Raw genomic sequence first — 25,110 nt, forward strand, 5'->3', positions numbered from 1 at the left:
TTGAATTGTCTGAGAGCTTTGCTCTTTGTTTTCTGGTAGCCAACAGGACCAGAGCTTGGTCTGTACTCACTGATTATGCCAAACCCATGTATAAACACGAGTGATCTGAATAACTGTCTAGAGAAAGACTATTTAAGATGAGACCATCCTGCCCTGGCTGGTGTGACTCAGTGGATTGAGTGCCAGCCTGTGAACCTAACCAAGAAGTCACCAATTCTGTTCCCCATCAGGACACATGCCTGGGTTCCAGGCCAGGTCCACAGTTGGGGGTGTGCAAGAGGCAACCTATCTTTGTATATTTCACACATTGATGTTTCTCTCCCTCTCTCCCTCCCTTCCCCTCTCCCTAAAAATAAATAAATAAATGAAATCTTTTAAACAAAAGATGAGACCATCTTTTCTGACTTTTTTCAGAGGGACGGGGTGTGGAGGAGGGTGAATCTGAGGAAGGCGGTGTATGTGTTTGCGTCAGTAAATAGCACATCATTGCTTACAGTACCCTAGATTCTCTTCATGCAAGAGCTAGACAGACCAAATCAGGAATTGTTCCCTTGCTTAAAGCCAAGAATAACATCCTGAGCAGCAAGGGACAGAGGTCAGTTCAAGGCAACAGCTCGTGGGAGCTATAGGACATTAAAAACCATGAACTGAGTTTAGTAGAAGGAAGCCAACAAAACATCGAAGGAAGTGCTTGAAACTTGTGTCTGTCTTATTGGGGCATGGCTTACTTATGAAAAATCATTACAACAGATACATGATGAATTCATATAACGAGTCTTCTGGTTAAGTCTCCCGCCTGCATGAAAAATGTATATATATTTTCCCTCTTGCCTGCGTGTTGATTTGCCTATTGTTTTTATTAGAAAAAGAGGAAAAGAATGCTATACTAATATTCTGGTGTTTTATTCCACAAGCAACTTCAGAAATGCCCAGGAGAGGGCAGGATTTGAAAGATGATATGTTAATTAAAAAACAAACATCCTTTACAACAGGGCTCCCAATACAACAGGGGTCCCCAAACAACCAAATCTGGGCTGCAGACTGGTACCAGTCTCTGGCCTGTTGGGAACCAGGCTGCTGAGGGGAGCTCCCCTGAGCTCCACCTTCTGACCCCTGCCCCCCTCCAGCTCCACCTCCTGTCCTTGTCCCGCCCCCCATACTTCCCCTCCTTGTCTGTGGAAAAACCATTCCCTGGTGCCAAAAAGGTTGGGGGACTGCTCCTTTACAAAGTCTCCTGGGGACCTTCCCGGCTGGCTGAAGTTTTGTTTCTGGGATCTTTCTGTGCCCACTTCTCTTCTTTTTCCATTCAGTTCTTCCTCATTCTGATGCTGGCCGCTCACCCCACTGAGACTGTTCGCACTGTTTTCTGAGGAGCATTCTAAGTTTGTCTTGTCTTCTCTAGAATTCATTTTTCTGGTCCTACTTCAGCTGGTTCTGGGCCAAAGTGATCATCTGAAAGCTTTTCTTCATGGCCTTTATTTCTTGGTTCATTTAATGCACTTTGCCTGATTTGTTCTGCTGCTTCTTTCTTTTTTCAGTATTGTAAACTATGTTGCCTCAAGCCTCTTAGATTTTGCTCTAGTTTGTAAAGTGCCTTTTTTCCTTTCCTGGAAATTGGGAGATGAATAAATGAGGGATTGCTAACTCTTCTAAGACCCTGGTTTGCTACTTGTTTAAACACGTAGGTGGCAATTTGGATTATACTTGCAAGGTAGGACTTGTTGCCAAGACTCTAAAGTAGGTCATTGCTGTTACCCTTTCTCCCTTGTTTTTCAATAGAAAATTTAGAGGTAGAGAGAGAACTGCCTTGTCTGTGGACACATAGTAGTAGTGAGACCAGAAAAGAGACTGGCATTCGGGCTGCCTGTCCCTCCCAAACCCAATAAGCAATGACAGCGATCGAATCTTTATAGGCACTTTATTCAGATGGCCAGCAATCTGAGAAGGTGGTAGGTCCATACCCTAACAAACCATCTTGTCTTCTCTTTCCAGGCCAGACTTTGTATAACGGGCCAGGGGAAGGGGGTAGAAATAAACAAGGCGCAGCGAGGGCTTTGAGATTCATAAGCTGCAACATCCCTGTCCTGGGCAGTTAGCTGTTCCTAGGGGCCAGTGGGCATCTGTCTCTCCCCGAACACAAAGGCCCAGATGCTTCCACTTGTCCCCAGGCGGTCATCTGTAGCAGTGCCCCAGGAGGTCAGCTGTTTTCCCAGGAGCCAGGATGGGCCTTACCTGTAGCTCCTGAAATAAAAGCTTTAACATACACATTACTTGCTAGATTTACAACTTTTTACCTTAAGCTAAAATTTTCCAAGTCTTGAGTCCCCTTTTAGTAGGTTGGTTGTAACACCTTTTGAAGCACACCTAATTTCTGTATTCCTTATATTTATTATCACAGCTATTAACAAATAGTTAATAAATAACACAGTAGTTTAATATATACATTCTGTGTATTGATTGGTTACTTAATTAAATTTCAGTCTTCTCATCAAGTTTATCTCACCTTTTAGACCAATATGTGAGAACAGTTTTGGGGTGGAAGGACCTGAATCACTCTGCAGAAAAATTTTAACAATTTACTTTTTTTTGTGCAAAAATCCTCATGTAAATCCTATTTGTAATGAATAAAAAGAAGAGTAGAATGACTAGAGTGGAAAATGGTTAAAAATGTAAGGGGGAATAGGATGAGAGGATAAAAGAATATGGGTTAATCAAGAGACAGGAACCAAGAGGCATCTTGCCAGCTTGGTATCAGGCAGTAAAAATGAAAATTTACCCTTCTCCTCCCAATATCAGGCTCTTCACCATGCCCCCTCCCAGACAGACCATTATCAAAGGGCTGTAATGACTCTGGTCACTCATGTCTGGTTTTGGCTGCCATAGGAAGTATGAAGAGGGCCTGTGGGGTCAGTCAGCTGCAAAGAACAATTGTCCTTTTGGTTCATTAAGTTCTTCATGATAGTTCTCAAATAGTACTCTCAAATAGACCGCTGATTCCAAAACCAAAACCATTTTCTGATTGTTTTGCTGTGCCCAGTCAGCTTGTGGGACAACAGTAGCAGCTGAGATTCCTGTGCTATTTAGCATGTCATGCAATAACCCTTCAGAGGGCCCGTTTACCTTTTTTTAACCTTAAAAAAAAAAACTTTACTTTTGCTTTGGGGGCAGTAGTTTGCATCTTATTTGGGATCCTTTGTCTCCCCCCTTCATCTGGCCTCGGTGAATTGTACAAATGAATTTCAGTATTTCTGGTTTTAGATGTGTTTCCAACTCTTGTCTTTACCTGCTCCCTCTAGTAAACTATGGTTTCAGACTTGCTTGGGGAGAGGGTGATTGATTTTTTTCTTGCTTGTTTGTGTTTTGACTCAGTAAATACGTTCTCCACTTACTTATTATTCTTTACTCTCTTTGTCAAACAGGCCACCAAGCAGTTTCTTGAAGAGATTAACAAGTGGACAGCTCAATACAACGTTTCCCCTCTCTCTTGGAATGTGGCTGTAAAGTTCCTCATGGCCCGGAAGTTTGATGTGCTCCGTTCCGTAGAGTTGTTCCACACCTACAGGGTATGTAGTTCAAGGGTGGACCAAACCTGTGGCAGCTGTACTGTCTTATGGTCCTGTTTTCTTTGCCACTCTCTATACACAGTGGTTCTGCATGTTCTCCCCACTCTCATTTAAAAAAAAATACATTGGCTGTTGTGGCTCAGTGGATTGAGCACCAGCCTGTAGACCAGAAGATTGCTGGTTCGAATCTCAGTCAGGGCACCTGCATGGGTGTGGGCCAGGTCTCCAGTTGGGAGCATGTAAGAGGCAGCCAATTGACATTTCTCTTGCATATTGATATTTCTGTCCCTCCCTTTCTCCCTCCTTTCTTCTCTCTCTAAAAATAATTAAATTTTAAAAAGTGGGTCAGTATTCAAGAGCTCTACCTTGGGGTCAGAGAGTTTCTGTGAAAACATGTCTCCCTAAATTAAAAAAAAATGACCCTCTGAGAGAGGCATAGGGGGGTAAGAAGCACTAGGGTTGGTTTACGACAAAAGCTCTTTAAGCCTATCTTGTGGGTTGTCTTGTTCTGTATTTATTCATTTATTCAGCAGAAATTTATTGTGTAATGCTAGGCTCAAGGTGTAGAGATTACTATTTAGGAAGACAGAGTAAACAATCAGTTATAGAAATGTTATGATAGGGCATTAGTGGGTTCTGTGCAAGTCTTTCTGAAGGAAATGACTTCTAAATTAAGATCTTAAAGAATGAGTAGGAATCAAAAAGGTGGAGGAAAAAAGTTCACAAAGGTATGACAGAGGTAATAGCAAGTTTCTGCTACCTACGGAGAGATTGAGCTAAGCAGAGACACTGAGTGGGAGTATGGCGAGGGCTTGAGCAGCAGAGGTAAACAGGGCCAGATAAGGGAGTATCTATCTGCTTTTTCTTTATTTTTTAAATTTAATCTTTATTGTATTTTTCCCATTGCCATTTAGTCCCCTTATGCCCACCTCCCCCCAGCAGTCACCACACTATTGTCCATGTCCACGAGTCTTTTTTCCTTTTTGTTCAGTCCCTCTGCCCCCTAACATCCCCAACTCTCATCATTAGCTGTCATCTCTCCATCTGTGAGTCTGTCTCAGTTTTGCTTGTTAGTTCAGTTTGTTCATTAGATTCTACATACAAGTGAGATCATATGATACTTGTCTTTCTCTGTCTGGCTTATTTCACTTAGCATATGTTCTCCAGGTCTATCCATATTGCTTTTTCTTATGGCAGAGAAATTCATTGAAGGTATAAACAACAGAATGACTTCATCAGATTTGCATTCTGGAAAGATTTTTGTTACTGTACTTTAGAGATCAGAATGGTAAGCTAAAGCCAGACAAATTTTAAAAGGCTCTTGTACACCCTGGCTGGTGCAGCTCAGTGTATTGAGTGCAGGCTGCAAACCAAAGGGTCTCTGATTCAATTCCCAGTCAGGGCACATGCCTGGGTTGTGGGCCAGGTTCCCAGTGGGAGCCACGTGAGAGCAACGACACGTTGATGTTTCTTTTCTCCTCTTTCTACCTCCCTTCTCCCTCTCTAAAAATAAATAAATAAAATCTTTTATGAAAATTATAAAAGGCTCTTGTACTTATTGGAGTAGAGATGATTGTGGTGTCTTTAGAAATAATGTCAAGTGGTGATAAATAAAAAGTGGTCTGATTCTAGTAAGTAAAATCAGTAGGACAGGGTTGCTTAAACTGATGTGTGAGGCAAGAGGAGACCAAGGTTCCAGTTCTGTGCCTTAGATGACAGAGTGCATGTCAGGGGTCTTCACTCAGGGGACACTGAATAGGTGCAGGTATGTAGACAGAGAAGGCCATGAGTTCAGTTTGGCCATGTAAAGTTTCAAGTGCCATTGGGATATCTATGTAGACATGTCCTCTGAGCAGCTGGAATATAAGTCTAGGATTTAGAAAAGAAATCTGGACTGCAAGTGGAGATTTGGAGTAAACAAAGTAGAACTGAATGTTGGAACCATGAGAATGGGTGAGGTCATCCTGGGAGAGTGTGTAAGACAGAATCTCACCTCATACTTTTTGCTTTCTTTGGTTGAAAAGTCCTTTTAAAAGTTGAATTTGAATGCTTTAGGTAGGGCATGTACTCTTCTGTGATCCCAGCACTGGCTACTAAAGGTATTTAAATTTGATTTTAGAGACGGACTGGGGAAGACCCGGTTTTGTTTTATTCACCAGCATGTTCCTAGCACTTAGCTCAGTGTATGGCACATCATGGTTATTCTACAACTATTTGCAGAATAAATAAATAAGTCAGCGAATGAGCAAATGAATAATAATTTTTTTTAAAGCCCACAATAAAGACTTAGAAGGAATAGTTGAAGAAATAGCAAAACCCAGAAAGTATTCTCTGTCAAAGATAAAGAATGTAGTAGAGAAATGAACAAGTATGGGGACTAGAGGTTAGGCGCTGCTGGGTACTGGTCTCCGTGGTCACGAGGTGATGCTCACAGCCTAACGTGATGCAAGCAATGCAGTCCAAGGGCAGGAGGGTGAAGATGGACTTCCGGCCAAGATGGAGGCATAGGTGGAAACACTGTGCCTCCTCACACAACCAAGTTTAAAGACAACAAAGTTTTGGTAACAAAAACGCAACCAAAACACAGAAAATTGAAGTGTACAGAAGTCTGGCTACAACGAACCATTCAGCCAGACCAGTAAGAAGGGCAGAGCCAGCGGCTGGCAGAGCGGAGTTGTGTAGGAAAGATCAGCCAGACCCAGATTCGCAGGCGGTGGTTGGCAGATCCCAGGTGTGGGGTGGCAACTGGAAGACCCAGTGAGGGCGCAAGGCGGCAGGCTGACCTTGGTCACACATTTACATACAGATAAACCAGGTGAAGGAGCGAGCAGTGATGGACTGCATAGGCCCCAACAGCTTGGGGGAAGCAGCAGAGAGGACCACCATTGCCCCACTTTGACCCCGCCCCCACATACAGCATCACAACCCAGCAACTGAGTTGCCCTACCCTGGTGAACACCTAGGGCTCTGCCCCTCATACATAATAGGCACAAACAGACCAAAACATTATGGCTCAAGAACTCAAAGCCCCAGAGCCAATAACTAAGCAACCAAGAAATAGCCAGCCTATCAGATGCACAGTTCAAAACACGGGTGATCAAGATGCTCACAAAACTGGTTGATTTTAGTCACAAATTAGAGGAACAAATGAAGGCTAAACTAATTGAAATGAAGGGAAATGCACAGGGAACCAATAGTGATGGAAAGGAAACTGGGACTCAAATCCAGGGAGTGGACCAGAAGGAAGAACAAAACATCCAACCAGAAAAGAATGAAGAAACAAGAATTCAAAAAAATGAGGAGAGGCTTAGGAACCTCCAGGACATCTTTAAACATTACAACGTCTGAATTATAGGGGTACCAGAAGGGGAAGAGGAAGAACAACAAGTGGAAAACTTATTTGAACAAATAATAAAGGAGAACTTCCCCAGTCTGGCAAAGGAAACAGTCTTCCAGGAAATCCAGGAAGCTCAGAGAGTCCCAAAGAAGTTGGACCCAAGAAGGAACACACCAAGGCACATCATAATTACATTAACCAAGATTAAAATGAAGGAGAGAATTCTAGAAGCAGCAAGAGATAAGGGGACAGTCACCTACAAAGGAGTTCCCATCACACTGTCAGCTGATTTCTCAAAAGAGACTTTACAGGCCAGAAGGGGCTGGAAAGAAGTATTCCAAGTCATGAAATCTAAGGATCTACAGCCAAGATTGCTCTATCCAGCAAAGCTTTCATTTAGAATGGAAGGACAGGTAAAGTGCTTCTCAGATAAGATCAAATTCAAGGAGTTCATCATCACCAAGCCCTTATTATATGAAATGTTAAAGGGACTTATCTAAGAAAAAGAAGATAAAATATATGAACAGTGAAAGGACAGCAAACTCACAGTTATTAACAACCACACCTAAAACAAAAGCAAACCAAGAGGACAGCTAGATCAGGAGCAGAACCATAGAAATGAAGAACACATGGAGGGTTAGCAACAGGGGAGTGGGAGGAGGAGGAGGGGAGAAGGTACAGAGAATAAGTAGCATAGACGGTAGGTAGAAAATAGACGGGGGGAGGGCAAGAATAGTATGGGAAATATAGAATCTAAAGAACTTGTGACACATGGACATAAACTAAAGGGGGGGAATGGTGGGGGAGGGGGTGTGCAGGGTGGAGGGGAATGAATGGGGGGAATAAGACAACTGTAATGGCATAATCAATAAAATATATTTTTTAAAAATAATAAAATAAAAAAATCCTAATGGCCTTAAAAAAGAGAGAGAATGTCTCAGGAAGAGGGGAATGTGAGTGGTCAACCTTGTCACGTAAAGGAGGACCAAAAATGGCCACTGGATTCAGTGACGGTAAGGACCTTCTGTAGTTAGACAAAATGAGAATGCAGTAGTAGACTGAGCCTATGGGAGCTGGGGGTGAGCTTAAAGAATCTGAGCCCTGGCTGGTGTAGCTCAGTGGATTGAGCCGCGGGCCTGCGAACCAGAGGATCACAGTTCGATTCCCAGTCAGGGCACATGCCTGGGTTGCAAGCTGGTTCCCTGCAGGCCAACTCCCAGCAGGGGATGCACGAAAAGCAACCATACATTGATGTTTCTCTCCCTCTTTCCTTCCCCTCTAAAAGATAAATAAATAAATAAAATCTTTAAAAAAAAGAAAAAAAAAGAATCTGACCATGGCTCTTCCCCAAAGCAGCCAGAGGTGACCTCTGAAAATAGTTCACTACTCACTTGACCCAGAAAACCCCCCAAAGTCATACAAATCAAGAGGCTTATAACTTTGTGTTCACTACAAGAACTCATGAAACTGCCCAGGCCGTCGAGGGTATGCCTATTTGAAAAGCCACCAAGGATGTGAAGGATGCCACTTTACAGAAGCAATGTGCGCCTTTCCTTCATTATAACGGTGGAGTTGGTAGGTGTGCCCAGGCCAGTGGGGCTGGACACAGGGTCGGTGACTCAAAAAAGAATGCTGAATTTTTGCTGCACATGCTTAAAAGTGCAGTTAATGCTGAACTTAGGGTTTAGAGGTAGACTCTCTGGCCATTGAGCACATCCAGGTGAACAAAGCTCCCAAGATGCAGTGCAGAACTAACAGAGCTCGTGGGCATGTCAACCCACACATGAGCCCTCCCTGCCACACTGAGACGATCCTGCTGAAAAAGAGCAGGTTGTTTCTGAACCAGGAGAGGAGGTTCCATAGAAGAAACCAATATCCCAGAAGAAACTGAAGAAACAACACCTTATGGCCTGGGAGTAATTTCAGCATAAAACAAATACTAATAAAGTAAAAAAAAAAAAGAATGTGACCATGAAGATGAAAAAATTGGAAAAATGAGGTGATGGTAGCTGTTGTAAGGGTATTGAGGGAAGAGGAGGGGAAACTAAGGAGAGGTTTGTGCTTGGAAGATGTGCGAGAGTACCTGCTTACCGAGAGCTTTGGGTGTGTATTTAATATCCTGGCCAGTATCTGTGCTGCAGCCTGTTTAAAAAATTTGACCCTGTATGCTAATGATACATAATGGTCGGTCTTCAGGGTTAGGATTCTCGCGGATTCATAGGGAAGTGTTCTACCTAAGGAGCTGACGAGGTGTCGGTAGGACAGGAATTCTGATAACACTTAGTTGGCCTGGAAGGGTGTTACAAAGGAGTTTATGATTCAGTGAGCTGACATGTAAAGTCCTTGGTCTCTGAAATTGATGATTGCATAAATCTGTTCTCCATATACAATATTTTCATACTAATTCATCCTGTATGCTTTGTTTTTAGGAAACGCGAAGGAAAGAAGGCATTGTGAAGCTGAAACCTCATGAAGAACCTCTTCGTTCTGAGATCCTTAGTGGAAAATTCACCATCTTAGTGAGTCTTCATGGATCCCTCTTGTAATGTCTGATTATTTCCTTTTTTTTTTTAACAGGAGAGAAATTAAAGGGTTTTTTTTCTTTCACTTTTTCCCATTATTTCTTTCTGTAGCTTTTGTCTTCTTTGGACTTTTTGGCTGGATACTGTATCCTGACTCTAGAGCATCTCAACAGTTGGGAGCAAATGTGAAGCAGCTGTGTAATTTGGCATATAATTATTCTAGTAATAATTGAAACTATTGAGAATTAATTGTACAGTAGATTTAGAAAAGTTTCTTCATTGGTTTGTAAAGGCTTTGTAAAGGCTTTGGGGGTGGGCATATAATCTGTCAGAGGCCCATCCAACCTAATTGAATGTAAGATCTCTTCACTTAGAGACCATAGCCTTTCAGGTAAGGATTTATAAAATGGGTGGATTTATTGTTTTCCGCTGCTATTTGTTTCTTTGAGCATCCTGCCTGGGAAACTAGCCAATCAGCCAGTTAAGATAATGTGTTTCTTTCCTGTCACCAATATATGGTGGGGGGCAGAGGGTGCAAAAAGTCAGGCACAAGATGACATAAACTCTCTTCCCTCTCTGGAGCAACTGACACAAGCCAGAGAAGTATTGTCAATATCTGTTCTGTTTTTATTGGAAAGCTATATCCAGGATATAAGAAGCCTTAGTGATTATCGGGATTTTTTGTTTGATTTCTAAATGTCTCATGTTTTAATTACTCTAGAATGTTCGGGACCCAACAGGAGCCTCCATCGCCCTCTTCACTGCCAGATTGCATCATCCACACAAGTCAGTCCAGCATGTGGTACTTCAGGCTCTGTTTTACCTACTAGACAGAGCTGTGGATAGGTGAGCATGGAGATTATCTTTTAGGTGGGCTGCATCCAGATGGGAAAGGGACAGTTCTTGATTTGGTAAAACTTAGCAGTGCCTTTCCTGTGTCGCTTGGATGTGCCCTGGGCAGTGAGTGCTATGAAAATGACCTATGTCTTTAAAGGCTTGACTTATTTCTAGGTACTATCAAGATGGTGGGTTTCCTGTATCTTTACCTGCTTGGTTCTTTTCAGGATTACAGAAGTCGAGAAAGACAATTAAATAGCAATCCTCAGTGTATTAAGAATTACTTATTGAGAAGACCTGGCCAGGTAACTCAGTTGGTTAAAACATTGTCTCAGTATACCAAGGTTGTTGGTTCAATCCTTGGTTAAGGTACATACAGTAATGAACCAATGGGCCCTGAGTGGTGTGGCCCAGTGGGTTGAGCAGCAGCCTGCGAACTGGGAGGTCACCTGTGAGATTTCTGGTCAGGGCACATGCCTGGGTTGCAGGCCAGGTCCTCAGTTGGGGGCATGCAAGAGACAACAAATTAATGTTTCTCTCCCTTTCTTTCTTTCTCTCTTCCCCTCTCTCTAAAAATAAATAAACTTTTTTAAAAATTAAAAAAAAAGAGAGAATCAACCAGTGATTGCATAAATAAGCAATCAGCTACAGCCCTGGCTGGTGTAGCTTAATGGATTGAGTGGCAGCCTGCAAATCAAAGGGTCACCAGTTCAGTTACCTGGGTTGCAGTGCCTGGGTTGCAGGCCAGGTTCCCTGTAGGGGGTGTGCAAAAGGCAACCACACATTGGTGTTTCTTTCCCTCTCTTTCTCCCTCCCTTACCCTCTCTAAAAAGAAATAAAATCTTTAAAAAAGAAAAAAAAATAAGTGGAACAACAAATTGATGTTTCTTTCCCTCTCTTCCTTCCTTCTCTTCTTCTTTCTTTAAAATCAATAAGTTAAAAAATTTTTTTAAAGAATTAGTTATTGCCTTGGCTGGTGTAGCTCAGTGGATTGAGCGTGGGCCTGTGAACTAAGGGATCACAGTTCGATTCCCAGTCAGGGCATATGCCTGGGTTGCAGGCCAGTTCCCAGCAGGGGACTCACAAGAGACAACCATACATTGATATTTCTCTCCTTCTCTCCTTCCCTTCCCCTCTAAAGATAAATAAATAAAATCTTTAAAATAGATAAAATAAAGAATTAGTTATTGACTGAGAGTGAGGAGGAGATAACCTGTGCTGGTGTGTTTTTTTTGTTTTTGTTTTTTCATTCTTTCCTGGATGTTGATTTTTAAAACCCTCTGGGGCTTCAGTTTCTTTGAAATAGGAATAAGGCCATTTTGTCATTGAGGATTTTGATAGTCAACATTCAGGAAAGAAGAGTCTAAAGGTATAGAGTTAAGCAAAATCATCTCTGTCAATAGGTACGTAAACAAAAAGAACCACCTCAGGTCGTATCTTTTCCCATTGAGGTAAATGGTATTATTACTGTTCTATACACAAAGAAACTGAAGTCTCAAGAATTTGTGACACTTTACAGTCATCACATGTTGTTCCAACTAGGTCTAAGATCCTGTTTGTTTGTTTTTGTTTTTGTTTTTACCTTGACCAGAGCTATTTGTACCCAGCTATATTGTTTTTTTGCCATACTTTTTTTTCCCTTAGTGCTTGACATTTGCAGATTGTTACTGCTCTGGATATTATGGGCTGGTCCTCTGGTTTAGGGATGATGCAGGGCTGAGACCTGAGATAGTGAGACAGCTATACACAGCCTTCATCATTCGATGCAGTTAGAGGATGGGAATAGCCAAAGGATTGTCTTAGTTGGTGGTCTCTGTCTAGTTCACTGGTTACTGTCTTGTTAATGTTACCTTCATAGTCCTTAGCTTCTGCTTTAGATGCTTAGTGGGAGATAGATTTAAACAACACACAGCATTATTCTGTAAAAAGGAAGTTACTAAAGAGAGGACCAGTGTCTCAGGCCTGGTACTACACAATCAGAAGTGTGAAATTCCTCAGTTCTTCTTTTCTGTGATTGGTCTTCAGCATGATTTCCGAAGTATAGGTTCCTTTGAAATGCTATTGCAGATCAGAAGAATGAATGAACAGTTTCTTTACTGGAAGACTCAGTGTTGACCTTCTTACTTGGGCAACTTAGGGAGTCAGAGGTCTCGTGTAGGCATGGCCTAGCCAGAGCTCATTCTTTCCAGTGTGAGCATTGGGTCCCACAAGAGTACCTCCCCACAGAAAGACATCATTGAAATTTTTTGTTAACATCCATTTCTTTCTCTAACCATCAGTGACTCCTTGTTATTCAGAAGATACATATAAAATAAATGTGAACCCTTTCTCCAAGCAAAATATTCTTGGTAGTGAGAAGAAATTCTTGTTTTCCCAAGTTACCTTAAACCAGGATGGAAAGCCCTTTTCTTCACTGAATCTTGTCCTTTTTACTTTTTAAATTAATTATTTTTTTAAAGATTTCATTTATTTATTTTTAGAGGGGAAAGGAGGGAGAAAGGGAGAGAAACATTGATCTGTTGTCTCTCACACGCCCCCAGCTGAGGACCTGGCCCACAAACCAGGTGTGTGCCCTGACCAGGAATTGAACCAGCAACTTTTTGGTTTGCAGTACGACATCCAACCCATGAGTCATACCAGTCAAGGTCAGTCGGTCTTGCCCTTTTTTAAGGCCTAACTTCTGTGACTGGCCTTGTCACCTTTCCTCCATCCTGTCATAAATAAAATTCTTTTTACTTTGACTTTAATAGCAGTTTTTGCTACTACTGATCATTTTGTGTTTAATTATACATGGCCTTATCATGTCATGTATTTTATACTGTTGCTTTTTCCATCTACCAGTAGATTGTAAGCTCTTTGAGGGCAGAGTACCTTGTTTTTAACATTATATAGTGGAAAATTCCCAAATCTCCCTAGGTGGAAATACTACCATAAACTTCCACATACCCATCGTCTGTCATCTTCAAAGTGATCTGTAACCAATCTCGTTTCATTGATAGCTCCTCACCCACCCCCTGCCCTACCCTTGATTGTTTCGAAACATACGAGGGACTGCGTTTTAAACTTATTGGCGTTCCTAGTAGCATCCAGTTCAGAAATCAAATTCAGGAAGAAGGCAAGTATTCTTACTAGGGAATTAGCTGTTATTGTAAACCTCATATTCTATGCCCAGAAAAATATAAATCCTATTGTATTTTTATTTAAATCACACGCCTTCAGAGGATGAGCAGTTTCTGGGAATATAGAACCTGCATTGTTATAGAAGATTGCTTTTTTTTTTCACTGTTACTTATGCAGCTCCTACACCGAAGACATCATATTCAAGGGCAGGAAAGGGCTGCAAAGTGTTTAGTTTACACCTTTCTTGAAAAGATTGCTTTTTAAAAATTAAATTTTATTTCCCCTGGTACTGTCTTCTCCTTGTTTCAGTTCCCTGCCACAAGCTGGAGCTGTGAGGGGAAAAGCTATAATTCTTTGAATTTGGCCTTTGATGAGCTGTGGAGAAATGGGAAGTCTCTAGACCTAGATAGTCATCTATAGCATCTTTAATCTTGGTGAATCACAATCTCTCTGGGGTCATAGAACACAGTCAGGATTTACAATACAATACAATACATTAGGGACTATTTGAACCTAAGGCTACTAGAGAAACTTGGGTCTACCTCACAGTTAGAGATTTTTGAAATTCTACTTCATTAGTGGGTGCTTCCGTCTTGGATTTTATTGACAGGAAAAAAGTATAGAGGCTTATAGGAGTTCAAAAAAAATTATTGGGTTGGCCATAAAGTCCATTTAGTTTTTTCTGTAAAAAAAGACACATTTTAAAAAAGATTTTATTCATTTATCTTTAGAGGAGAAGGGAAGGAGAGAGGGAGAGAAATATCAATGTGTGGTTGCCTCTCGTGAGTCCCCTGCTGGGAACTGGCCTGCAACCCAGGCATGTGCCCTGACTGGGAACTGTGATCCCTTAGTTCGCAGGCCCACGCTCAATCCACTGAGCTACACCAGCCAGGGCAAGAGACACATTTTCTGATTTCATGAATAACTTTATTGATTTGTATGTTTTGAGTATGCCAGCTGTCCTCCCGCATGATGTTGTGCTGATTGTTCTCAATTAATGTCTCAATTTGATCCCTACCGACTTCAACTGGTCTGCCCAACTGTGGAGCATCACCCAGTGAGAAACCTCCAGCACAAAACTTCACAAACCACTTTTGACACGTTGGATTACTCACAACACCTTCTCCATACAAAGCACAAATCTTTTTTTTTCATTTCAGTTATGTTTTTACCTTTCTTGAAATAATAAAGCATAGTATGCCAAAAGTGTTGCATATTTCCTTCCATCTTCAATATTAAAATGTCTACACAAAAATTCACCAGTTTTGATAAGTTTTTTTGATGAATGCTGATCTGACAGTGGTCACAATACTATAACAAAATTGTTTTGAATGACATTAAAGACAAGTTAGCACCCCTAGAGCCATCTTAAGGAAACAAACAAACTTTTTGGCCAATCCAATAGTATACAAAATAACATGAGACCCCTAATTTCAGGATTGTGTTCTGTGCCAAGACTTCTCAGTTTTAAATACAGTGGTACCTTGGTACTCGGCATCTTCAGAATTAGTCAGACCTGGTACTTGTCGTGTTTGGTGAGGATCCTTTAGCGCTTGGTGCTTGCTCACCGCCCTTGGCACTTGCTCCAACTTCTGTGAGTCACCACACCTGCAATAGAATAGTTGTGTGCTTGCCACTTGTCAGGGTAAGTTAACGATGAGTACTGAGGTACCACTGTAAATGTGAAAACTTGATGTCAGCTCCGGATAATCCAGTCAAATAGTTTATTCGTTCTCTGTACAGAATAAAGCAAATAAGGATCTGGCTTGGTGTAGGGGTGACTTTGAAAAGTCCTTAGGCATTTAGGAGATTGCACTGAGGAATACTTTTCGTATCTGCATATATTCCTAACTTCAATTTGGGCAGACCACCTTTCAATTTACTTTTGAAGATGTTTTCCAGAAATCTTTTTTAGGTTTTCTTCCTCCAAGTCAAAAGAGACAAATTCACAATCATTAAGCATAGAGTTTTGTTTTACAGTTTCCCACAGTCCAAAGTATTTCCTGAGTGATAACTTCCAGTCCACTGTATTACAGTTCAGTGATCATTCACTGTGAACCTGTATTGCACGGACTGTGCTGGGGACTGTTGGGGATAAGGAATGGACAAGATACATTTCCCTCTAGGAGAGAACCAGCTACACAAAGTTGGCACACTTTAAGAGCCACAATGAAGATCCACAGGAAGATTTACGGGTTTCAAGAAGGTGAAGGATGGTAGTACATTTGATTACAATTATTAGGGAGATCTTCATGGAAGAGGAAACTTTTGACCTAAACATGGAATGTTACAGAATTTGGATAGACAGATTCAGAAACAGGAAGAAACAGTTCAAATTTTGACAACTTAGATGCTCTGGAACATTCATAACTTACAAGTTTGGTACATGATAAATCTGGATAAATGTGTGTCAGTAAGTATAATTCCAATTCCAGTTTTAACATGAGCGGCTTTACCCCACACCACCACACAGTTTTTCAACACCAGCTCAGTGTTCCGCAATTCACCTCAGTTCTGACACTGTCTACCTAGAAATAGTGTCAGGTCTTCCTCAGGCTAAGGGTTTATAGCCCTTTAAGACTGTCTCTTTCCACCCCCTTCAGACAACAATGGCAAGTTTAGGTTGTCACCACTGCTTCTGACCAACAGTCTGTAAATCAGAGGTTCTAACCTCTCCTTTCTCAGGTTTGATGAATTTGCTAGAATGGCTCACAGGATTCAGAGAAACATTTTACTTACTAGGTTAGCAGTTTATGATATGCCCACAGACAGCCAGGTGAATGGGATATGGAGCAAGGTGTGGGGAAAGAGCGTGGAGTTTCCGTGGTCTCTCTGAGGGCCGTTCTCCCAACACTTCAACACGTTCACCAACCAGTGGAAGCTCTTCGAACCCTGTTGTACTGAGTTTTTATGGAAGCCTCATTACTTAGGCATGATTGATTAAATCATTAGCCATTGGTGACTGAACTCAGTCTCTAGCCTCTCACTCACCCCTCCTGCCCAGGTCGGGATGGGGGCAGTACTGAAAGCAGCAACCCTCTAATCAAGTGGTTGGTTCTCCTGGCAACCATCTTCATCCTAGGTGACCTTAGGGCATTCCAGCAGTCACCTCACTAACGTAACAGACACCTTTATTGAGACCTTCATTTATGAAATTCCAAGAATTTTCAGGGTCAAAGACTAAATATATAGTTCTTATTACAAATCACAGTATCAGCCCTGGCTGGCGTAGCTCAGTGGATTGAGCGCGGGCCTGCAAACCAGACGATCGTGGTTCGATTTCCAGTCAGGGCACATGCCTGGGTTGCAGGCCGGTTCCTTGCAGGCTAACTACCCGCAGGGGACGCACAAAAGGCAACCATACATTGATGTTTCTCTCCCTCTCTCCTTCCCCTCTAAAGATAAGTAAATAAAATCTTAAAAAACAAAAACAAAAACAAATCACAGTATCACAACAAGCATAGCAGATACCAAAGGTAAGTCACCTTTCTTTAAGACCAGTGTTTAGGGAGGTGGTTATTTTGGTCCCAAATGTGTCCCATATTTTAGCCCTAGGCTTTCAACTGGCCTCATTCATGTGATTACTTAAATATTTTTGTTCAATGGTTGGTTTACAGCTTTGAAACTCAGAGGAATGGACTGGTGTTTATCTATGACATGTGCGGTTCTAATTATGCCAACTTTGAGCTGGATCTTGGCAAGAAAGTCCTAAACTTGCTAAAGGTAAGGCTGTAACAGGGTCTTCTCAACTGCCCCACAGTGGTTAGAGACCTTTCTCTGTTCTTTGGGAGGTTTATGAATCATGTAAACTTTAGACATTGTGTTCTATTTAAAGGTCACCTGTAAATGAAGACTAATGCCTGCTTCTTCAGAACAAGAAATGGTCTTAGAAGTAAAGTGGAAAGAATTAAAATAAGAATGTACAGGAACATTCTTTTTTTTTAATATATTTTATTGATTATACCATTACAGTTGTTCTATTCCCTCCCTTCAATCCCCTCCACCCACACCCTCCCTCCCCCACCATTCTCCCCCCCTTAGTTTATAACCACGTGTCTCAAGTTCTTTGGATTCTATATTTCCCCCACTATTCTCGCCCTCCCCCCATTTTCTGCCTACCATCTATGCTATTTTCTGTGCCTTCTCCCCCCTTCTCCCCTTCCCACCCCCCTGTTTCTAACCCTCCATGTGTTCTTCATTTCTATGGTTCCACTCCTGATCTAGCTATCTTCTTGGTTTGCTTTTGTTTTAGGTGTGGTTGTTAATAACTGTGCGTTTGCTGTCCTTTCACTGTTCATATTTTTCATCATCTCTTTCTTATATAAGTCCCTTTAGCATTTCATATAATAAGGGCTTGGTGATGATGAACTCCTTGAACTTGACCTTATCTGAGAAGCACTTTATCTGTCCTTCCATTCTAATTGAAAGTTTTGCTGGATAAAGCAATCTTGGCTGTAGGTCTTTGGATTTCATGACTTGGTATACTTCTTTCCAGCCCCTTCTTGCCTGTAAGGTCTCTTTTGAGAAATCCGCTGACAGTCTGATGGGTACTCCTTTGTAGGTGACTGTCCCCTTATCCCTTGATGCTTCTAGGATTCTCTCCTTCATTTTGGTCTTGGCTAATGTAATTATGATGTGCCTTGGTGTGTTCCTTCTTGGGTCCAACTTCTTTGGCACTCTCTGAGCTTCCTGGATTTCCTGGAAGTCTATTTCCTTTGCCAGACTGGGGAAGTTCTCCTTTATTATTTGTTCAAATACGTTTTCCACTCGTGGCTGTTTCTTTCCCCCTTCTGGTACCCCTATAATTCGGATGTTGGAACGTTTAAAGATGTCCTGGAGGTTCCTAAGCCTCTCCTCATTTTTTTGAATTCTCATTTCTTCATTCCTTTCTGGTGGGATGTTTTGTTCTTCCTTCTGGTCCATTCCATTGATTTGAGTCCCCGTTTCCTTTCCATCACTATTGGTTTCCTGTGCATCTCCCTTCATTTCAATTAGTTTAGCCTTCATATGTTCCTCTAATTTGTGACTTTGTTCCTCTAATTTGTGACTATAATCTACCAGTTCTGTGAGCATCCTGATAAATAGTGTCCTGAATTGTGCTTCTGAGAGGCTGGCAATTTCTCGGTCGCTTAGAGTTATTGGCTCTGGGACTTTGAGTTCTTCTTGTGCCATCTTTCGGGTTGTTCGTGCCTGTTCCATAGCAGGATCAGAGCCCTAAAGTGTTCACTAGAACAGGGCAACTAAGTCGCTGGGTTGTGACGTTGTATGTGGGGGCGGGGTCAAAGAGGGACAATGGCTCTCACTGGTATTGCAGGGCAACTAAGTCGCTGGGTTGTGACGCTGTATGTGGGGGCGGGGTCAAAGAGGGACTATGGCGTCCTGTCCACCGCCTGCCGCCACGGCCCTCACCGGTGCCGCAGTTGCTGCCGTCAGTCACCGGGCCCATGCATTTCGTCCCACTGCACGCGAGTGTGCCACCGCCGTCAGCCCTCGCCCCCTGGGGCCTGCGTGGTCTGTCTCACTGTGCAGGAATATGCGCCCGTGGTCTGCCCCACACCCCAACTGGTTCCCGTCTGCCTGCGCGCCTGGGTCGGGGGTCCTGTCCTGCCCGACCCTGCTCGCTGCTGGCTCCGCCCCTCTTACCGTCCCCGTTGAACGGTTAGATGTAGTCGGACTTCCGTATAATTCAATTTTCTGTCCTTTGGTTGTGTCTTTGTTTCTCCAAACCTTTGTTGTATTCAAACTTGGTTGTGGGAGAAGGCACAGTGTTTCCACCTATGCCTCCATCTTGGCGGAAGTCTCCAGGAACATTCTGAATCATCCGGGAGTTTTACAGAATAAGAGTAAATGAAGGCCTAGGTATGGCCAGTGTCCTGAAAAATATCACCTAGCCATGACTTTCAGACTTTTTAAACATAATCTAGTCAGAAATATGTTTTACATTATGACTTGGTCTGCAAAAGTATTTGTACACTTAAACATGTATGTAGAATTGCATACATAAATAAGGTTCTTAATCTCTTATTCCAAACTATTAGGTCCAGGGGTGTTTTTTAGTATTTTGAACTTTAGATTTCATTAATTAATTTATTATTAGAGAAAAGGTAAAGGAGGGAGAAAGAGAGGGAGAGAAACAGTGTGTGAGAGGCACAGTAACAGTTTCCTTTCGTATGCCCCCAACTGGAGACCTGGCGCCAGGCATGCACCCTGACTGGGAATTGAACTGGCGACCTTTAAGTTTGAAGGCCAGCACTCAATCCACTGAGGCATACCACCAGGGCTGAACTTTAAAGGATAATATGTGTGCCACTCTATAATCTAACATTAATATTTCTGCAATGGGATGTATTATTCTTGATGAGTGGAGAAGAATAAGGGCTGTAAATGGTCCAGGGCAGTTCAGGTTAGATATTGCTGCCCTGTGAATTTTGCACCAAACTTACAAAGGAAACTTATGGTTTTCAGAGTTATTTAGATTTCAGAATCTGAATAAGGGTGTGTATATCTGTGTGTACATGTTTATAAAACAAAAAAAGTTACACAAAGTAAGTTTTATCCTTACTATGGGCAGTCACTTTGATTATTCCCTTCTAGTTCATATTTTAAAAATATTAGTCATGACCTGTAAAATTAATTTCAGGACCCACAGAGTGACAACAGGGAGAGAGGAAGGGAGTGGGGCGGAGAGAGAAACATCTATGGGTTGCCTGGCACGCCCTGACCAGGGATCAAACCAGATGATACTCCAAACAGCTGAACCACCCAGCCAGGGCTAGAGATGTTTATTTACTATTACAGCTTTACAATAGAAAGTATATCTATAAAGTATAATACTGCATGCTGTTTTCTGGAACTCACTAATCATTATTTTATTAAAATTCCTCTTGCGGCATGTTGCTGTGACTCATTTCTTTTTATTGATGGTTGAAGGACTGTTACCTTTTAATTCCTCATCCATTGGTGAATGTATCAGATTATTCATCTACTCTTGTACTGATGGTTGCTTGGATTGTTTCCTGATTTTTGCTATTATTTTTGCTATTAACAGTGCTTCTGTGAATAGTTTTATACTTATCTTCCGGTGCATTTGTTTCTCAACCATTTTTTTCATTATTACCTCACTAAGGAGCCTGTTGAAGACATTCCCTACACCTCACCCCTAGTTCTTTTAATGAAATTCCAACACCACAGATGTATTGTATATATCATGATGTACTGAATGCATATCTGTGGTTTATGCATAAAAAGAGTATGATGTTTTTGCCCATTCTCCACTCTCCTTAAAACTAATTTCATCCCCTTGGGGGTGGTATCATCCCCCCACTGGGAATGCACGCTCATACACCTAGGAGTAGAATTACTGGGTGATAAGGTCGTGAAGATTCAATTCTTACAGTAGTGTCAAATTGTTTTCCTAAATGGTTGTATCCACCTGCCATGTGTAAAATTTTCATTGGCCCACCTCCTCTTCAACATTTAGTGATGTGAGACTTGTTAATGTTTTCCCAATCAAGTGGGACAAAATGGCATCTTGTACAACTTGCATTTCTCATGGTAATGAGATTATCTCTTTATACATTTATTGGCCATGTGTGTTTTCTTTTTCTGCAAAATGTAAATTATTCTTTATTTCAGTTAGTGAATCCTTCGTCTCTAACTGGATCTTTTTATGCTGTTGAATTTCTCACTAAGTTTCTTGAGCATCCTTATAAACAATGTTTCAAGCTCGGAGTGTGATAGATTGCTTATCTCCATTTTGTTTAGCTCTTTTTCTGGAGTTTTGATCTGTTCTTTCATTTCGGCCATGTTTATTGGTCTCCTCATTTTGGCAGCTTCCCTGGGTTTGTTTGTATGTATTAGGAGAGCTGCTTTGACTCCATATCTTGCTAGTGTGGCCTAATGTAGTAGGTGTTCTGTAGAGTCCCGTGGCACAGCTTACCCTATCACCCAAGCTGGGTACTAGAGGTGCACCTTCTATGTGGGCTGAGTACACTCCCTTATTGTAGTTGAGTCTTGGTTGCCATTGACAGATCAACGGGAGGGATTTACCCAGGCCAGTGAGCTGTAAGGATTGGCTGTTACCAATTACCACCAACCTCCGTCCTCTGTGGAGGATCAGCTGTGCAGGGTTAGAGTGGTGGTGCTCCACTGTGGTCTGTAGCTGTCCACTGGGTGGGCTGGCCCTGGTGTTTCCCTGATGGTACAGGCCAAGTTCAACACCCACCTGTGTTTTGCCTAGGGCCACCGAGCCTGAGCTATAAAGCAATCAGAGGTGGCTGCTGCTTGTGTTGGGCTTGGAGATTTCTAGGCAAAGCCAAACTATGAACCTAGACTGGCTGCCGCTGTATGCCTGTCCTGGGGCTCAGTGAGGCGAGCTGTTGCTTATTTGAGAGGATGTAGGAAGTTGTACAGTATGAGCCAAGACCAGCCATTCGTATGGAAAAGCAGCTCGGGTGGGCTGGAATTTCAGCCAGGTTGCCAGCTCTGAGACGGGAAGTTTTAGAAAAGGAACAGTGGCCTCTACTCACCTTGATGCCAGTCTCTTGCCATATGCCACTGGCGCCTTTCAAGCTGCTCCCTGGTGCTGGAGCTCAGAGGGAGTGAGTCTGAGTAGGTGAGTTCATGTGTGGGTTCTTTAAGAGGAACTGCTTGGGTCCCTGTCAGTTTCTTCTACCAACTGAATCCCTTCTGGTTTTTGCAGCCAGAACTTGTAGGGACTTATCTTCGTAGCATTGGAACCCTGGTCTGGAGGGCCTGGTGTGGGTCTGGGACTCTTGGCTCCCAAGTTATCCCTCCCGAATTTTTATTCACCGCACATGGGTGTGGGACCAGCCCATTGTGTCTGTGCCCCTCCTACCAGCCTGGATAGATGTGGTTTCTTAAATTTGTAGTTGTCAGACTTCCATTCACCTCGATTTTTGATGGTTCTGAGTGATGGTTGTTCTGTATTTTAGTTGTAATTTTCATGTGGTTGTGTGAAGAAGTGAGCCATGTCAGCCTATACCACCATCTTGACTAGAAGTCTGTTTTCTTTTAAAAAAGGTTAACATTTTGTTTTTAATAACCTTATATATCTAGAATTGATTTTTTGAGGGCTGTTTGTTTCTAGTTTATGGAGTTGATTTTATAGAACGGTACAAGATGTAGGAATCTGATTTTTCCCCCAATGTAGATCGCTATTTTTTCCCCAGTTTTACATATCAAATGTAAAACTCTCCTTTTCACAATTTACACTCTCAGTTTTAACAAAGTCACAATAACCCGGTAAGTTAATATACTATAGACAATTCAGTTAACCATCTAACTTTCTGTGTTGTTCAGGTTGTTTAAATAATGCTTTTGTGATCATTTTAGCTTCTTTTTAAAATTATTTTTTAAATGATATTTCTAAGACTTGGATTATTTGACTAATGATTATGAATATTCTTATATCTCTTGTATACATCACTGGGTTACCCTCAATACAAGTGGAAAAAAACACATTGTCATCAACAAGTATGAGTTACCTGTTTCCTTGAACCATCCCAGTACTGAACTCTAATTTTTCTGTATTTTTAAAGTTAGCACTGGCTAGTATAGCTCAGTGAATTGAGCGCAGGCCTGCAAACCAAAGGGTCACTGGTTCAGTTCCCAGTCAGGGCACATGCCTGGATTGTGGGCCAGGTCCCCAGTAGGGGTTGTGCAAGAAGCAACCATACATTGATGTTTCTCTCTCCCTCTCATTCTCCTTCCCGTCTCCTCTTTCAAAAATAAATACATAAATAAAATCTTTTTTAAAAAAGTAAAGTTACAAGTTCTAAAATAACCTCCTTTTTTTTTGTTTGTGCAAACCCCTTTAAGTAATAACAAAGTTGTGTCCTTTTTATTTTCCAATTTCTTATGCAGTTTGTGTATCCTTCATTATTTTGAACCAAAATAGATGTTCTGCTGTTTTTGCTATGTAAATTAAAACAGGCTGCAATAAAAGTCCTGTTGCTTTACAATCTGTATATCGGTCTTATTAGTGACTTAGTTGCTCTGTCATTGTGAACAGATACAGTTTTAAATATAATCCCCTACCATCCTCATTCTCGTGAAAGTTGTAAATAGAAGTTTATCTTTAATGAACAGTCTCATACTTCAGCAGTTACTGTGATGAGGATTTAGGTCAAAATATGACACTGGAGTAAAAATAATAATCTTTGACATCTTAAGTTGCTCTGGGTAGATTTTAACATCTTCATAAATTTCATAAAATTAGTTCTCATTTTAAACTTTAAAATGTCATAATCCCTATCATTGTCATCATCTGTATTCCTAACTTTAATTATTATTTTTAATTAATTAATTTCTCACCTGAGGATGTTTTTTCATTGCTCTTAGAGAGAGAGGAAAGGAGAGAGAAAAACACTGATGTGAGAGAGAAGCATTGATAGTTGCCTCCTGTATATGCCCGGACTGTAGATCAAACCCATAACCCAAGTATGTGCCCTGACCGGGAGTGGAACCCGCAACCTTTCGGTTATGGGACACTGCTCCAACTTACTGAGCCTCACTGGCCAGGGCATTAATTGTTATTTTAGATGAACCATTTTAAACCAGACAGTGTGGACTTCACCCCTGAAGGATAAATCTTTATTTTTCTGATTATGAAATTCATGGTTGAAACACATGGCTAAAATATATAGGTCTAAAAATTAATTAATGCAAACATTTATAAAGCAATAATTATTCTTATTTAGTGCTTTACATCCGTTTCTAAGTTGTTTTCATGCTTTAAATTTAATTTAATCCTGCCCTGGCTGGTGTAGCTCAGTGGATTGAGCACGGCTGCAAACCAAAGGGTCACCAGTTTGATTCCCATTCAGGGCACATGCCTGGGTTGCCAGCCAGGTTCCCACTGGGGGCCATGTGAGAGGCAACCACACACTGATGTTTCTCTCCCACTCTTTCTCCTTCCCTTCCCCTCTCTCTAAAAAAAAATAATAAAAATAAATAAAAAAAATTAATTTTATCCTGACATCTGTACTATGAGGTGTGATGGCGATTAGTATTACTATCCCCATCTCCCCTATCTGGAAACTTAGACCTGGAGACTTTAGGAACCTATCAAAGGTAGTACAAACTATTACATGACAGCTATACAAGCTTTAACAAACCTATACAAGCTATTACATGACAACTAAGGTATTATAATCCTACACCTTGGATATTATCAGTATAAAGAGTTTGATTGAGACTTTCAAAGTATATATGTGTGTATGTGTGTATAATTTTTTTGTTACAATTATAAACTTATAATATATCCAGTGATTGTAACTGGCCAATTTTTACTTAACAGTGTTATGTTCTTTATCTTTCTATGTCATAACATATAGCTGTTACTCATGTTTTCTTCACTTTTTAAAAAAGTTTTATATATTTATTTTTAGAGAGAGAGGAAGGGAGGGAGAGAGGGAGAGAAATATCAATGTGTGGTTGCCACTTATGTGCGCCCCACTGGGGACCTGGCCCACAACACAGGCATGTGCCCCAACTAAGAATTGAATCAGTGACCCTTAGGTTCCACAGGCTGACACGCAGTCCACTGAACCATACTAGCCAGGGCTTCTTCACTTTTTCAATGACTGCAGATATTCAAAGCAGAAAAATGAAGTACATGCCTTTTTTAGGGGTGGGTGGTTATTCTAAAGGTTTCAGTGAACACCATTTTACATAAGTTTTGCATATTTGACCAGTCATTTCTTCAGGG

The 25,110-nt window shown here is 41.5% G+C and overlaps 1 protein-coding gene and 1 non-coding gene across 3 annotated transcripts in view; one reads left to right on the plus strand and one right to left on the minus strand.

Moving 5' to 3' along the window:
- The window catches only part of PTPN9 (protein tyrosine phosphatase non-receptor type 9), a 90,085-nt gene that overhangs the window by 28,301 nt on the left and 36,674 nt on the right, over positions 1-25,110 (plus strand). For both annotated transcript variants that reach the window (XM_037046986.1, XM_037046987.1), the window contains exons 2-5: positions 3,420-3,563; positions 9,330-9,419; positions 10,144-10,268; positions 16,997-17,102. In XM_037046986.1, coding sequence (XP_036902881.1) covers positions 3,420-3,563; positions 9,330-9,419; positions 10,144-10,268; positions 16,997-17,102 — 465 coding nt within the window. The remainder of the gene's footprint in view (positions 1-3,419; positions 3,564-9,329; positions 9,420-10,143; positions 10,269-16,996; positions 17,103-25,110) is intronic.
- LOC118987866 (small nucleolar RNA SNORA13) lies at positions 13,540-13,634 on the minus strand. The gene has a single exon (XR_005066666.1). It is a non-coding gene; the product is annotated as a small nucleolar RNA SNORA13 (small nucleolar RNA).

This window comes from Sturnira hondurensis, unplaced genomic scaffold (genome assembly GCF_014824575.4).
Source record: "Sturnira hondurensis isolate 20B ecotype Veracruz unplaced genomic scaffold, ASM1482457v3 Scaffold0005329, whole genome shotgun sequence".
Classification (NCBI taxonomy): domain Eukaryota; kingdom Metazoa; phylum Chordata; class Mammalia; order Chiroptera; family Phyllostomidae; genus Sturnira; species Sturnira hondurensis.